The following is a 15351-nucleotide window of genomic DNA, read 5'->3' on the forward strand; positions in this document are numbered from 1 at the left end:
TGGTCACTCGGTTTGTGTGTGAAGGAGCAGCCCCAACACACAGATACCCTCTTTCCATTGTTACTCCTGGCCACGACGATTAAAGTCATACAGCACCTATTTGCGTTTCCATTGTCAGTTTAGGCACGTTGTGCAACGCCATGCCGCGCCAGACATGGACCTTTTCAGGAGCAGGCCCAAAAGCCAGGCCGCCTGCCCTTAAGTGGGTAGCAGTGACGCCTCATTAACCCCCGACGACCCCTGTTCTCCCCCTCTCCCCTCACCGCTATCTACAGGAGACCAGAGAGAAAGGCACTTTTAAAAGTCTCTCAGTACTTCTGTAACTTCTAACTGAATCTCTGTGGTTTGGAGTTTAGTTTCCTCCTACGTCCTGTTTTTCCTTTAGATATCTGCTTTATTTTACTGTTTCATGTTCCCTTTCAGACATATTAGAGGATGTGTGAAGTTGCTGCTGGAAAGCTCAACATTTCCTTATTTTGCTGCTTCACGATAAAAGTTTTTACGTAACAAAATAATGAGGGGCTTTTATTGTGAAGAATCTATAGGAAATGAAATGTGTTATTACTGAATAAGCAAAACTTTGTTAGCAGCTTCTCTTCAATAAAGACAAGTCTAATAATACAGCGGGGAGGAAGAGTATGATCAGAAACAGCCACAGTGAGATGTTGAGGAACTGCACCTCTGCAAACAGCTCACCTCCAACAGGTAAACTTCTTTTACCGGCCCTGCTGTGGAAAAACACATGTAGCAAAAATAACAGGGGACTTTAGCTGTGGATCAGCCTGCTGCTTTAAAACGTCAGCCGTCATCAGTTAAAGACACACCTTCAAGGAGGTAGCCATGTTGTAATGGAAATGCAAATCCCTGTTGTGCTGGGCTGACAGCCCAAACCAAACCAACCCAAACCGAGCCAAGCCAAACCAAGCCAGGCAATGACTGTCGAAAAGGGACGAGAGAGCAGGGGAGAGGCTGCAGTGTGATAATAAACTGCAAAAAAAACAAAAAAAACATTCAAAAGTACAGATAAAAGAACCGGTATCATCGATCAATACTGAAGTCTTTTACTATTTCAGCTCTAGGACTGGTTTAAAAATATTTTAGAAGATCAAGCTCAGATTTTAAGAATCCGGATCATTCAAATGATCAGTTTGAAATGAATGAATCGATTATTTTAACCCAGCCCTATTACTCAATATATCTGACTAATCTGAAAAGTTAACAATGCAATGCTGAGATTCTGGATACGTGTTGTGACGTGTGTGTCTGATCACTGAATTGAATGATGAGCTGAGCCTCTTCTCCACGAGTACAAATAAAAACAGAACAGACATTTATTGTGCCAGAATCTACTGTACATATTCAGAAACATAATGTGGTGTACCATGTCGTCCTTAGATACTGAATTACAGCAGCATGTAGTGAATCATATAAAAAGGCTAAATGGAATGCTTTGTTCAGTAATACTGATTTGTACCATATAAGGAGAGGAATGCAGTCCAGTCTCATTAACATCAACCCGACAGAGGTATTACATCACCGTAGGAAGAAACCGCTATATGGCAAGTACCTAGGTTCATTTGTGACGGCCCACTTGCGAAGGTGGCCGCACAGGAAGTCATTAAGTCATGTAAGACTTGGTGGAGTCTGTCACTGTCTCCTTGTGGGAATATAAAGAAGCTCCGTCCGTCTTATCAAACAACACAAATGGTTAACAGGAAGTGGAAGGTGCGTGTCACGCAGTGCTTTTGGTGGGCAGCTCCGTGCTGTTGTGTCGCGTCTTGCGTGACGTGCCGTCGTCTCGCGGCCGGGCCTTCTGCAGGTTGGACATGGCGGCAGTGCGCTCGATGTCGATAAGGGCGTAGAGCTCGGTGCGGCGGGTGGGGGTAGTGGGGGGCAGCGGGGAGGTGGGGGTGCGGGGCGTGTGGGGGTTGCTGCCATCTGAAGCGCCCTTGTTCCCCGCACTGTTGTCCATCTCCACCTCGATGTAGTTGAGCGTTTTGGGCGGCTCTGGATGACCCGATAGCGGCGGCCGGCGGAAGTCGAAGTTGAAGATGGTCGGTCCGTCTGTGCGGCGCCGTGCCGTTTCAGGCCGGTGGGCACTGAGCGGCGCCGTCACATTCTCTGTGTTGACGTAGTTGTGTGAAGACTCGAGGGCAGCGGACAGAGGGTGGGAGTAGGAGTGGTGCAGCAGGCCATGGTGGGGGTGGTGATTGTAGCCATTGAGCGATGGCGTTTTAAGGCCGCTGCAGCCGTTCTCCTCCTCCTCCGAGCTCGGCTTCCTCGCCTCCCACACCGGCGGCAGTGCCGGCAGGTTCTCGTAGTCCAGCAGGGCGGTGCGCCGCTGGGCCGAGTTGTTGACATTCTGCAGGTCGGGGGTGAGGGGGGGTGGGCGGTGGCGGCGAGGAGCTGTGGAGGGATTGGAGGAGGAGCCGTTGGAGAGCTGGGGGGCCGGCTCAGCCTCGACGGGGGCCTCGGTGTGGCCGTTAGTGTCTCGGGGCTCCTCGGCCTCCTTGGCCTCCTGCTGTCTTTTCTCCTTCTCCATCAGCTGCCTCTGAACAGGGGTGGGGCCCAGCACGAAGCGAACCCCCTGAGGCTCCAGCAGCACCTGGGGCTCCGGCTGAGCAGGCGGGGCCGGCGGCTCGGTGCGGACCCTTGGAGGAGGCGGAGGGGTCGGAGGACACTGAGACTGAGGAGAGGTGGGACTCTCCAGAGGGGTGGTGACAGTCAGAGGGCTGGGCTGGTCCTCCAGGAGCCCCGTGGTGTTCACATAGGTGTGAACCTGCACGGAGGAAACCACAGCGAGGTCATTACATCATTATGAGAGCATCATTAGATCATTAGATGAGACATTCACCTTGATATTTGTTCTTTGTTTCAACAGAAGTACATTATTTACAGTAACTAATTTTTCAGAGTAATGGTACTGTCTCCTCTAAATCTATTTATTTTATTTTGAAAAGCTATAGTTTTGTTGTTAAATAAATAAACACATCCAAGTACTGATTATGTTTCTTCATCTGTGGTTAAACCTTACAGACTGGAGTCAGCTGATAAAAGATATCGACCTGTTAAATCTGATCCAACAGACCAAACACTTCTTGTCTGGATGATTAGTAATGATCAGTATTAATATGGCGAACAGGAAGTGTGTGTGACTCACCGCTTCATCAGCCACCAGCAGAGGGTGAGTGGACTCCTCTCCCACAGAGGGCAGACGGGTGCTGGCCACAGATGGGTGACGGGTGGAGGGGTGAGACGGTGCCTCACCCACAGACGGGATCCTGGTCACACCGTTAGGCACCGTGGGCACAGAGTAACCCAGAGCTGACCACACACACACACACACACACACGCACGCACGCACAAACATACACACATGAAGATACGTGCAATTTAATGACTGTAAAGTAATTTCAGGATGCCTCATGTAAAGGGTGTGTGTGTGTGTGTGTGCCTGTGTGTGTGTTTACCTGCAGGAGTGTGTGCTGCCTGGTGGTTGGGCTCCAGCACCGCCTCCTCCACCACGCTGATGCTGTGGCTGTGCATCACCTCCTGCAGCATGTTGAAGATCTCTTCAGCTCGAGAACATTTGAAGGCAAAAATACCTGAAAACACAGAAATAAAACTCAGCTGTCTGTTTGTGTTCATGTTGTTCAGCCTGTTTGGGAGAGCAGGTTAGTGAAAACTCTTCAGTTTTCAGTTCCAGTAAGAGAAGTAACTTGAGCCCCTTTTACACAGTCGGTTCAAGGCGGGAATATTGCATCGTTATGCCACATCACTGTCCTGTATGAAGAGTATAATCGTGGGATTGGGGGACAGAGTTGTCTCGCCTTAAAGCCAGCAGTGGAGGTAGTAACAGCACCAAAGCAACATCTGTGTAAAAGGGACAGCCAGCAGGACGTGATCATGGGCAGCAAGGGTGTGATGTTTTGATGACATGTTATGTGTGACCCACTGCAGGAGATTTAAAAAGCATCTGGTGGCAGTTAGCAGATAACTCAAAGATGAACAGCAGCCGAAATTGGGAAAACAATGAGGTAAGGGAGCTCCTTACCCTCCGAGCAGAGCATGAGATCAGTCTCCATATAACAGGGACGGTTAGTGATTGTTATGCCATTATTAATGTTTATAAAGAGCTGCCCATGCACACTTAACACGTGACTCTAGAAGCTGACAGTGTTACACATCACACCTGTCATGCCTCTTTTGTCTCTGAGATGCTAGCATGCTGTCTAAAATCACACACTGGAGCAGCAAGATGCTCATTGATTCAGTCGGTATCAAAGCGTGGATCAAAGCGGGTTTAGCAAAAACTCTGATTAAGTTAACCCTGAGATGAGGGGAACTCTGGGTTTTCCGTTTCACAAAGAGGGGTAACTTTAACTCTGGGTCAGTTACTGTGGTACTGCGTGAACATTACAACAACTGGCAGGTTTTCTTCAACAAACCCTGAGTTTCTGTCCGTCTCCTCTCTCTGACAGAATCAGACACTGTTTTATTTCCTCATTGATTCAGTCCCAATCAAAGCACTGTTTACTGTATGTCACAATCAAAATCCTGGCTGGATATTGATTTGTTACTCAGGACAATTTCAGCATCAAGTCATAAAACTGTGTTAACTTATTGACACATTTTCCTGCTCTGACTATTTTCTTAAAGATAAATGTGCAAGGTCCACATACAGGCCTTAAAATACATGACACATTTATCATAATCCTGACGAGCTCTGGCGACGTAGCTCACCATCCTAATTATTATCATCTCAACACCCATTGGATTAAAATTAAGGCCCTGCCTATTACTGAGCTGTTGCCACGGTGAATCGTAATATGTGATTGACGATGGCTTTTCTCATTCACCGCAAATGAGCTTTACCCAGAGTGAACATCTTAGAGCTGATTGAACTGACTCTGATCAGCTGTTTTGAAACCGAAAACACTCAGTTTGCCAATCGCAGGGTTCATCGACTCAGAGTTCAGGATCAGACTCAGAGTTAACTACACCTGCTTTCTGGAACAGACCCCTGGACACAGATGATGCAGCAGAACGCCAGGCGTAGTGAAAGTGAAACTCAACCAGACAGTTTTATCGAGTGTCATGTGACACATACCTTGACCCGTCTGGCAGCGGCGGCCGCTCTCAAATGAGAACAGGTTTGAGTCATAGCCATAGCGCCGTAAGCACAGGTAAGGCCACCGGACGTCGTCACGGCGATGGGTGTGGAGGACGAGCTCAGCATCGGTAAGCTCCATCACACCTGAGCCCAACTCGTTCCCATCGTCGTCCACGTTTATCACCTATACAGGTAAAATACAATGAGACACAGTCAAAGGCAGGTACACAACAACACACAGTCAGAGGCAGGTACACAACAACAACACACAGTCAGAGGCAAGTACACAACAACAAAAACAACACACAGACAGACAGAGGCAGGTACACAACAACATCACACAGTCAGAGGGAGGTACACAACAACAACAACACACAGACAGTGGCAGGTACACAACAACACAGTCAGAGACAGGTACACAACAACAACACACAGACAGACAGACAGAGGCAGGTACACAACAACATCACACAGTCAGAGGGAGGTACACAACAACAACAATGCAGTCAGAGACAGGTACACAACAACAACAACGGCAACAACAACAACACACAGAGAGAGGCAGGTACACAACAACAACAACAACACAGTCAGAGACAGGTACACAACAACAACAACAAAAATACACAGTCAGAGGCAGGTACAAAACAAATAAACAGTCCGGGGAAGGTATACACTGCCAACAACAACATCAACATACAGTCAGAGACAAGTAAACAACAACACACAGTCAGAGGCAGGTACACCACAACAACAACACACAGTCAGAGGCAGGTACACCACAACAACAACACACTGTCAGGGGAAGATACACACCACTACCACAACCACCAACAACACAGAGTCAGAGACAAGTAAACAACAACAACAATAACAATACACAGTCAGAGGCAGGTACACACCGCCAACAACATCAACATACAGTCAGAGACAAGTAAACAACAACAACATACAGTCAGAGGCATGTACACAACAACAACAACAACAACAACAACAACACACAGTCAGGGGAATATACACACCACCACCAACATACAGTCAGAGACAAGTAAACAACAACAACATACAGTCGGAGGCAGGTACCCAACAAACGCACACAGTCAGGGGAAGGTACACACCGCCAACAACATACAGTCAAAGGTACACAACAATAACATCACAGTCAGAATGTATGCACAACAACAACACACAGTCAAAATGTGTGCACAACAACAACAACACACAGTCGAAGACAAGTACACAACAACTATATACAGTCAGAAGCAGATACACAACAACTGCAACAACAAACAGTCAGACGCAGGTACAGAGCATCAGGTCACGACAGAGTAATCCAGGGTGTATGCCGACTGTGATAATACACACCTTGGATTATTCACTGTGATGGTAAATGATCCAGGATGTGTACAGACTGTGACTGTGATATTGAGTAATCCAGAATGTGCACCAACTGACTGTGACGGTGAATAATGTGGGTGTATGCTGACTGACTGAGGATCCTGCAGAGGCATGAACTCACCTTGAATTTACTTTGATGATTATCTGGAATTGACTCTTTCTCTGGACAGCTTAAACAGCTACCCATGGCTTCTTCAGAGCACCATCTGATTTCTGGGAAACAACAAACACACATGTTTAAAACAACAACAACAACAACAACACTGTGATTTTGAAGAGACATTTCTGTTGAGGTGTCCTCACCTAGATCCTGCCTCCAGTAGCCCTGGTTCCATCCTCAGAGCCCGAGGGACTCTCATGCTTAAGTTTATCTGTTAACATGAACAGCAGCTCTGCACAGACAGAAAACATCAGAGGTGACATCGTCAGTCATGAGCTACATCAAGTTCATATCACACCTGAAACTGTCAGTCCACAGGGCTGCATACTGCTCACATCTGAAGTGATACCAGTACTAGCACAATGAATTCTGTACTGGCACCCAACCCTACCTTTTATCCGTACTTTAATCTTTCTATGGGCTAAAAACAAAACTGTAATTTCTTTATCAAGCTGCAGTCAACATGCGATTCTTCTCCACTGCTCTTTTCTAATCACACATAAACCTAAGTCTGTCAGTCAGTCTGCCTGCTCCCTTGTGTGTGCATATATGTGTGTCTGCTCGTCTCTTTCACTCTCTGTTAAGACACAACTGACAAATATGTGGATTAAGTATGTAATTTACAAACATCAATGACACTAGCCTGTTTCTAAAATAAAACAGAATAGAAAACAAACCAGATAGACCCAAACTGTCTGCACTGTAGCAACTGTTTCGACTTGCTGGGAAGCCGACAGAGCTCTGTGGCACTGAGCGGTGCTTCCACCTTATTTCTCAACCCACCCGGTATTTTTTATGAAAATATTGGCCCTTTAAAGATGTGTCCCAGATTTTTGTCAACTCTCAGATTTCTACGAATACATCACTTAATCAGGCATAAAAAAGGGTGAGCTATATCCTGTGGATTCCTGTCTCACTTCCTGGTTTCCAAAAAGGTGGAACTGCTGCTCAAGTCCTGGTAAACTTTCTACTTTTTGATAAATTAATTAAATAGCATTGCTATTGGGTGTGTCTTAACCTTAGTAAGCCCCTCTAAATCAAAACTAAATAAGAACTGTGGTAAAAATGAGTATTGTCATTTGCATTAGGAGAACTCTTAGCAACTTAAAAAAGCTACTCACTATGGCTGCTGTGAAATTAATAAATATATAACTTTTCATCAACTCCGTCAGATATTACCTCTGACATCCACGCTGACAGATGTAAAATTTCAGTATTTTGTCTCATTCCTGGTTGTAAGTGATGGTGTCTGTTGAATTCTGACAGAGGGAAATAGGTCTTTCACAGTTACTGAGATTTTGTTTGAAAGTTTGTCAGGTTGGTTACAGTCTCCCATCTTCTCAGATTTTTTTTAGTTGTCTACGTAACAGCTGATTTCTGTAAAAATCTTAAATAATCCAAAAAAAGGAGAGAAGATTCATGGTCAAAAATGGCTTTCTGTGTTATTCCAGGTTTTTTTTTTTTTGGTACTACTTTGTGTTTTTTAAGACATCAACCATGTTGGCTGTCAACTCCATCATAGAGAAGTTACCTCCATTAGACTGTTTTTCCCGTGTTATTATCATTAAATAAATGTTCACGATGATCTGTAAAAAGTTTCAATAGTATATGTTGTTTATTGCGAAGCCAAATTACAATATTGGTATTTATTTTCTTAATAAAAAGATTTCAAACATTTGATTATGTTGTATTTAACACAACAAAAATGAATAAACATTTCCTTCATATTTTATAATATGATGCCATGACTTTTTGTGTGTCTGACAGAGTCGATAAAATTCATGTTTTCAGATGCAAAAAAATGCTGTTTAAGAACAAATAAAATCACCATCACAGGGATTAATAGTCAAGACTCTGATCTTTTAAAATACATTATCTGAGCATAAATTAAGAGTAAAAAATATATATAAAAAATTAGGTTCTGTCCCAAGTCTCCAGTGTATATCAATATTATTCTAATTGTCATGAAATTATCATATACCTACTATTTCAATTAATATTTTAAAAGGGTTCATATTCTTATGCTGACTTCTGTTTATGTTTTTTTTTTGTTTTGGTCAACTTAAAGTCCCAAACTTGACTCGCCATCAAAGAAATAAAGCCAAATCATTGCAAGTGTTCACTGCATGTTTTTCCTTAAAAATGACAAATGATTGATCAAAACAGTTTCAGTTGATTATCTGTCAACCAACTATTTTTTTAATTAACTGTTTCAGCGTGTGTGTAAAGAGTGAAGACCAGAGCTGTTAGTCAAGCCACAGAAAATTAAAATCAGTTATTTCTATAATGAATTAACAGTTTCATTACGCTGAAATGCTCACTGCATCCAGAATCTTAAATGTGTAAACATTCATTATATTTCGCAATAAACTGAATATATTTGGGTTTTAAACATGACAATGTCACTCTGACTCTGGGGGACTGTGAATGACATTTCACTAGATTACAACATTTTATAGTAGGACTCACTTTTCTGACATCTTAAACAGTGATCAGTTTATCATTTGATGAAGAAATCAATTATCAGAGATTATTCCTCAATGAAAATAGTCACTGACTGCAGCTGTGCTCAGTTTTTTTAAATGTATAATTCACTCTGACATGTCAGTCCAAAAATCCAAAATGTCCAGTTTATTGTGAAATAAAACAGAAACTCTGACACCAGAGGATGTTTAGTATTTATGCTCATTCATTTGCGTTCGACTAACATTTATATACTTTAGGTTAAATTATGATGAAAATATTCCACAACTAAAAAACATGCAATTTGTTATTTAAAGCTTCTGAAATATTAGATTGCTGTTTTGTTTGTTTGTTATCGGATGTTTTAGAGTTTTTGACTTTTGCACAGAACAAACAAACATTACTTTGACCTTTGCTGACTTGTGTCATTAATTCAGACAGACTATATTTCACTTTGCACTGTTCTATATATATTTATACTTGCATTGTCATTGCCCACTGTATTAGCTGCACATATCCCAGTGTGTACATCAAACGCTGCTCATGCTGCTTGCAGTGTATATGTCTAGCATGTTCACATCTACCCTGTACTATTTATTATTTATATAACCACAACACAGTTGTATATTATTCTGCACATTAGTGATTTATAGACTTCTGGTTAGAGGCTAATCTGCATTACGGTGTCTCAGTCAGTTCCTGTACTCTGTTCAGTGAAATAAAGTTGAATCTGTTTTAAAATGAATTACAGAAAAGTTAATTCATAAACTTAGTAAACAATGAAAACAGTCACTAGTTAGAGGCCTGCCTGTGATTTCAGGTTTAATGAAGTGTGAGTGGGATACAATGGGACAGTGTTAAATGTTCACTATCACTTTCTGTTAAAGGTCCATACACACTGTGAGTTCCCAGTGTTCCCAGTTAACCGTGTCTGGGTGTTTACCAGCCGAATAAACAGATCCCACGAGCAGCAGCTGGGTTGCCCGTAACTAACTTAGTCACTCTGCTAATTAACTAGTTAACTAACTATAAGTTGGTGTAACTTTACGTTAACATCAGCTCCAGCCTGAATAAGTTAGTAATTAGCCGGAGAGTGATGATAGTGTAATGGCAGCTAGTTAGCACAAAGCTAACTGACCTCTCTGCTGGTTCAATAAGCTAACACTGATTTCAGCTACCTAATTAGCTCCGAGGCTAACTACAGTTAGCGTCCCGACAACACACCAACGCATTCCGCTCCTTGGCCTTACTCCTACTGTGAATCTGTAACATTTAACAGAGACATACTTACACCGTCAGTGTGTCGGATTACAGCCTCCAAACTTTCCGGACATCCACTCAGTGGTGAGGCAGCTCCAGTAAACCAATAACCAGCTAGCGTTAGCCCGCTGCTACACCAGCAGATCCTCCATCTTTCCTCTGCGCTGCTAGAGCGCCAAAAAAACAATCACAACTTCTTTCAGACGGGTCTAACGCTCCTGTTCGCGCAGATTAAACGACGACAAACGGTTTAAATCCATCGGTAGTACTCCGGGGTTCACTGCGGGGGAACAGGTTCCGTCCAAAAGCACTTTTTTCTCGGGGAAAACCAAGTTTTGTGCGGTCGGACCGTGTTTTCTGCTGCTAGCCTGTTGGGCTAAATCAACTTGGCTAAACTTCCGAGAGTTCAATGTGGTGGAGAGCCGCAGCTCTGCGCATGCGCGGGTCGTGTGGTTTGGGACAGCCGGGCCTCTCCCAGCAGAGACTTCATAATGAGTGACTAACATCTGGAAATATACATAATTACTCTTCTTTATTATTATTACACAGGGGTGACTCACAACACTTACCAAACACATAAACACCAACTGCTCCTTTTCTCATCAATATTCACTTCAGCTCAACTTTACATTACTGCAGGAAAATATGCTATTTAGTTCCTTACAGCCAAGGCAAGGCAAATGTATTTACATAGCACATTTCATACCCAAAGTGCTTTATAGATTAAACCCTTTCTCCACCAAAATTTGGAGACACTGCAGGTGAATAGGGAAACATTTTTAACTAATACATTGCACAATGAACTTAGAGTAAAGACAGTAAAGATATTGAAATGGCAAGCTCTTTCAGTATTTTTTAAAAGTAAAACCAATTAAACCTTTTTAATCTGTTTTTTTTTTAATTTTAAGGTGAATTACAGTCTTCATTTAAAGTTTAATCATTGGTTTTTACCTTATCTTATCCCTGCCGTTATTTTTTATTTATCTATTTATTTATATATTTATTTTTATTCTATAAACTTTTAATTAGTTTTTTTCCTTAACTTAATTCAAATAGCATCTTTCATACAAACATGCATCTCAAAATGCTTCACATGGCAAAACTGTAATGATACAGACAATTTAAAGGATAAAACAAACAACTATTTCAGTTTTGCTTTGTGAAGCACTTACAGCTACATGTTTGTATGAAGAGTGCTATATAAATAAAGCTAAGTTGAGTTATAGTGAGACAACTTTTTTATATTACAAGTGTGCTGAAATGTTTATGTTTAAATATTACATGAATATATGTTTAAATATAACTTTATATGATGTACATTTTGCCATATATTTAGTACTTTGTTGTTCACTTTGAGAAAATGACCTTTAAAGATATGTATTGCATTGTATTTTTAGACAGAAGACATTAGGGTACAAATTTTAACTAATAGATATCACCATGAAACTTCCCTAGTTGATTACTTACACTATGACAATTATTTTCTATGTTACAAGATCTCTGAAATGTTATGTTTACATATTCCAATGAGGCATTATGTAGTCAATAATGTGTTTTTCAGTACATTTCCACTATAGAAATCTGAACATAAATATGTGTTCTGGACATTTTCTTTCCACTAGCCTGACGTAAGACATGTTATGGAAATATATGGACAAAATTACATACAAATATTTTGTTTATAATAAATTTGATAGTGATGCTGACATTATTTTTTATCACTAAATGTGAATTTAGCAATAAAAAATATTTTGTATTTATCCTGAAGGACGTTGAGCTCTAACTACTTTCTAATTCAGCGAACAAAAAAGCAACCAAGACACTTAATATGTTTCTGTTTTATAGTATTTTTGTTTGGTGTGATAAACCACAGGCTCTTTTCTTATTATTCTATTTGCATGTTCTTATGTTTCATCAAATAAAAAGAGTGACTAACAGAGAGTCATCTCTTTTTTATTATTATTGCATATCTAAAGTACTCAGATCATTTACTGCTGTAAAAGTAGTAATGCACTCTGTGGAAATACTCCACTACAATTAAAAGTCCTGCATTTAAAACCTCACTGAAGTAAAAGTATAAATAATCAGCAACTTACAGTAGTTAAAGTAAAAGAATGTACATTTTAGTAATCTGTTCCACACTGTCAGTGTTTTGCTGTTATTTCTGACGTTCCTGGATTAATATTACTGCAGGCTGTTTTCAGCTCTGTGACAATACATTTTCCAGCTGATCCAAGAGGGTTTATAGAGATTATTTAGCTTAAGAAGGAGGACTATTTTTTCAACACATAGAGGAACAGTTCATCCTTCTGTTCATAACAAACATTTCAACATCAGTGCATCTGGAGATACGTGGTTTTCACTGGACAGGAAGTAATAATATTATAACATTAATATAATATTCAACCCTGAGATGGTGTGGAAGTTTAAAGTAACATAATATGGAAATACCTAAAGGGATAGTGCACCCAAAAATGAAAATTCAGCCATTATCTACTCACCCATATGCCGAGGGAGGCTCTGGTGAAGTTTTAGAGTCCTCACAACACTTGCAGAGATCCAAGGGGATAGTGGGTAGCAACACAACTCCACCTAATGCAGGCTGACGGCGCCCCAGATTCAAACATGGTGGTTTCACACATTGAAACCACAAAATATCTCCATACTGCTCGTCCGTAGTGATCCAAGTGTCCTGAAGCCCCGACATGAGGCTAAAAACAGAGTTCAAATGATGTTTTTCCAAACAACTTTTTATGTCGGGGCTTCAGGACACTTGGATCACTACGGACGAGCAGTATGGAGATATTTTGTGTTTTCAATTATGTGTTTTTGGACGTTTGAATCTGGGGTGCCGTCAGCCTCCATTAGGTGGAGTTGTGTTGCTACCCCCTCTCCCCTTGGATCTCTGCAAGTGTTGTGAGGACTCTCAGACTTCACCTGAGCCTCCATCGGCATATGGGTGAGTAGATAATGGCTGAATTTTCATTTTTGGGTGCACTATCGCTTTAAGTAAAACACAAGTACCTTTAAGCTGTACTTGAGTAAATGTACTTAGTTACACTCTAAAAAATAAACCATAGGGTTGGTGGATGCTTAAAATAAAGACGTTTTCAGCATAAATAATTACTGTTTCAGTCAGTCAAAAACATGTTTGACATTTTTAAATAGAAAGGAATTAAAATAAATTAGATCATCTTAAATAAAATAGTTTGACCACTAAAAATCGCCACAACTTTTCACTACAACATTTTTCGAGGTTGAAGTAAATTAGTTTGTCAGTTAGAGTTGGAACCGCTTTAAAAAGTGCATGCAAATTGTTGCCTTAATTTTTTAAAGTTGAACCAGTGGATTATTTTCTGGAGTGTAGATTCCACCATAAAATATAATAAATGTGACCGTTGGAGCAGCTACGTGTCATTACGGATAAATAACGAGAGAAATAACATATGTCTACTTCTTCTTTGGTGTTTAATTAACCGCTCTCACACACAGGATGTTCTTACAAAATAAAATACAGTTAAAGTGGTAAAAAATAAAATACATTATGCACATTTAAAATGATATCTTACATACATTTATGATTAAAACACACATTTCCCTTGACCCTGCCGAATCAGCACTACAAAATTAATGCACTTCTTGAATATTTAAAACAACATTTTCGTTTTAGCTTCTTTTTAAAAGTGACAGATGTAAAGCTTTTGTGTGTAGTTAAATGTTTCAGTGTAAAAGTTTGAGTTTGGGGTATTTTACATGACACGTTTCTGCTTTTCTCACTGATTTAGAGTGCAGTTAAAAACAACATGTGAATCAATTTGTCGTCAATTAAATCTAATAAACAAAAACACTTTCAGAGTGTTTAACTGTCAATAAATAAAACCTGCACATGTGCTCATGAATATTTACTGTCACAGAGGACATCATGACATGGATGGATCATGAGAAGAAGCCACAGCAGACCCTGAACAGTCTGTCCGCCCCTTCACTGACTCATTCATTCATCATCAATCACTTATCATCATATATTAAAAAGGATTAGCTGCTGATTCAACATGATGCATCATCATCATCATCATCATCATCATGAATCAGAAAACCACAGCAGGCCTTCAGTGTCAAACAGAGTTTACAGAAGCTTGTGATGTTCTCTATGATAACTGCAATGTGCAAATATTAAAGCTCATAAAACACAAAGACGATACATAATTTAAAAAGCAGCAGATATAGAAATATATCATATATATATTTAAAATATATACAAATACACACAGATATAAAGTATATGTACAGTTCTGTTGATATTAATCCTGCATTTTACATAAATAAAGTTTTACTCTGTTTGGAAACATCTGATGTTTCAAATATAAAACACTGATATAAAAATAGAAATTGGGTTTCCCAGTAGTGCTCAACATATTGATCAGTAGTCAAACATATTGATCAGTAGTCAGTACAATCTTTAACGTCTGGTGCACAGCGTCTCTGTGGAAGAAGATCAATTTGTTTATTTATATATATGAGTTATTTTAACTCTAATGTCTCTAGGTGAGCTGCAGGTGAAGTCTGATGGTCACTCACCTCTTTGGGAGCTGTAGTTCACATTTTCATAGATGGGGCAGAGGTTTTCCTGCTCACTGCGGAGCTTCCTGGCTCTGATGACGTCACGAACACACTGATGGAGGTACGCATACTGACCCTGAGGAGGTGGAGGAGTAACTATGTCACATTAACACTGATAGAGGTACGCATACTGACATCAAGGAGGTGGAGAACAAAGTAAGTCGCATTAACACTGATGGAGGTACACATACCGACACCGAGGGGGTGGAGGAGAAACTACGTCATATTAACTTGTATCAAGGGAATGATGGAATGGCGGAAATGACTCCATAATAAAATAAAATGAAATAAAATTAAAGAAAAATAAATTAAAGAAAAATAAATGTAATTAAAAAAA

The 15351-nt window shown here is 40.6% G+C and overlaps 2 protein-coding genes across 7 annotated transcripts in view; both read right to left on the bottom strand.

Annotated features, from left to right (window-relative positions):
• Positions 1 to 285: 285 nt before the first annotated feature.
• Positions 286 to 12859, bottom strand: LOC125887263 (fibroblast growth factor receptor substrate 2-like). 2 transcript variants are annotated; one of them, XM_049573953.1, is made up of 7 exons: positions 10426 to 12859; positions 6815 to 6903; positions 6633 to 6724; positions 5111 to 5297; positions 3471 to 3605; positions 3161 to 3324; positions 287 to 2779 (listed from the first exon to the last, which is right to left on the bottom strand). In XM_049573953.1, exons 3-7 carry the CDS (start codon positions 6696 to 6698, stop codon positions 1733 to 1735), a joined length of 1599 nt encoding a protein of 532 aa, XP_049429910.1. In that variant the 5' UTR covers positions 6699 to 6724; positions 6815 to 6903; positions 10426 to 12859; the 3' UTR covers positions 287 to 1732. The 2 variants fall into 2 exon arrangements, with proteins under 2 accessions (XP_049429911.1, XP_049429910.1); XM_049573954.1 differs by lacking the exons at positions 6815 to 6903; positions 10426 to 12859 and having other exon boundaries at positions 286 to 2779; positions 6633 to 6720.
• Positions 12860 to 13843: 984 nt separating this feature from the next.
• LOC125887258 (receptor-type tyrosine-protein phosphatase beta-like) overlaps positions 13844 to 15351 on the bottom strand; it is a 41747-nt gene continuing 40239 nt past the window's right edge. For all 5 annotated transcript variants that reach the window (XM_049573942.1, XM_049573940.1, XM_049573941.1 and 2 more), the window contains 2 exons: positions 14973 to 15090; positions 13844 to 14876 (listed from right to left, as the gene is read on the bottom strand). In XM_049573942.1, coding sequence (XP_049429899.1) covers positions 14854 to 14876; positions 14973 to 15090 — 141 coding nt within the window. In that variant the 3' untranslated portion in view covers positions 13844 to 14853. The remainder of the gene's footprint in view (positions 14877 to 14972; positions 15091 to 15351) is intronic.

The sequence above is a fragment of the Epinephelus fuscoguttatus genome, linkage group LG4 (assembly GCF_011397635.1).
Source record: "Epinephelus fuscoguttatus linkage group LG4, E.fuscoguttatus.final_Chr_v1".
Taxonomy (NCBI): Eukaryota; Metazoa; Chordata; class Actinopteri; order Perciformes; family Serranidae; genus Epinephelus; species Epinephelus fuscoguttatus.

What these genes read in the sequence shown, in the direction of transcription:
- LOC125887263 (XM_049573954.1), bottom strand. Translation starts at nt 6,698, where the DNA reads ATGGGTAGCTGTTTAAGCTGTCCAGAGAAAGAGTCAATTCCAGATAAT. An exon ending in ATCATCAAAGTAAATTCAAG is followed by an intron (nt 5,298 to 6,632) that starts GTGAGTTCATGC and finishes TTACCTGTATAG; the next exon opens with GTGATAAACGTGGACGACGA. An exon ending in CCGCTGCCAGACGGGTCAAG is followed by an intron (nt 3,606 to 5,110) that starts GTATGTGTCACA and finishes CTGTGTTTTCAG; the next exon opens with GTATTTTTGCCTTCAAATGT.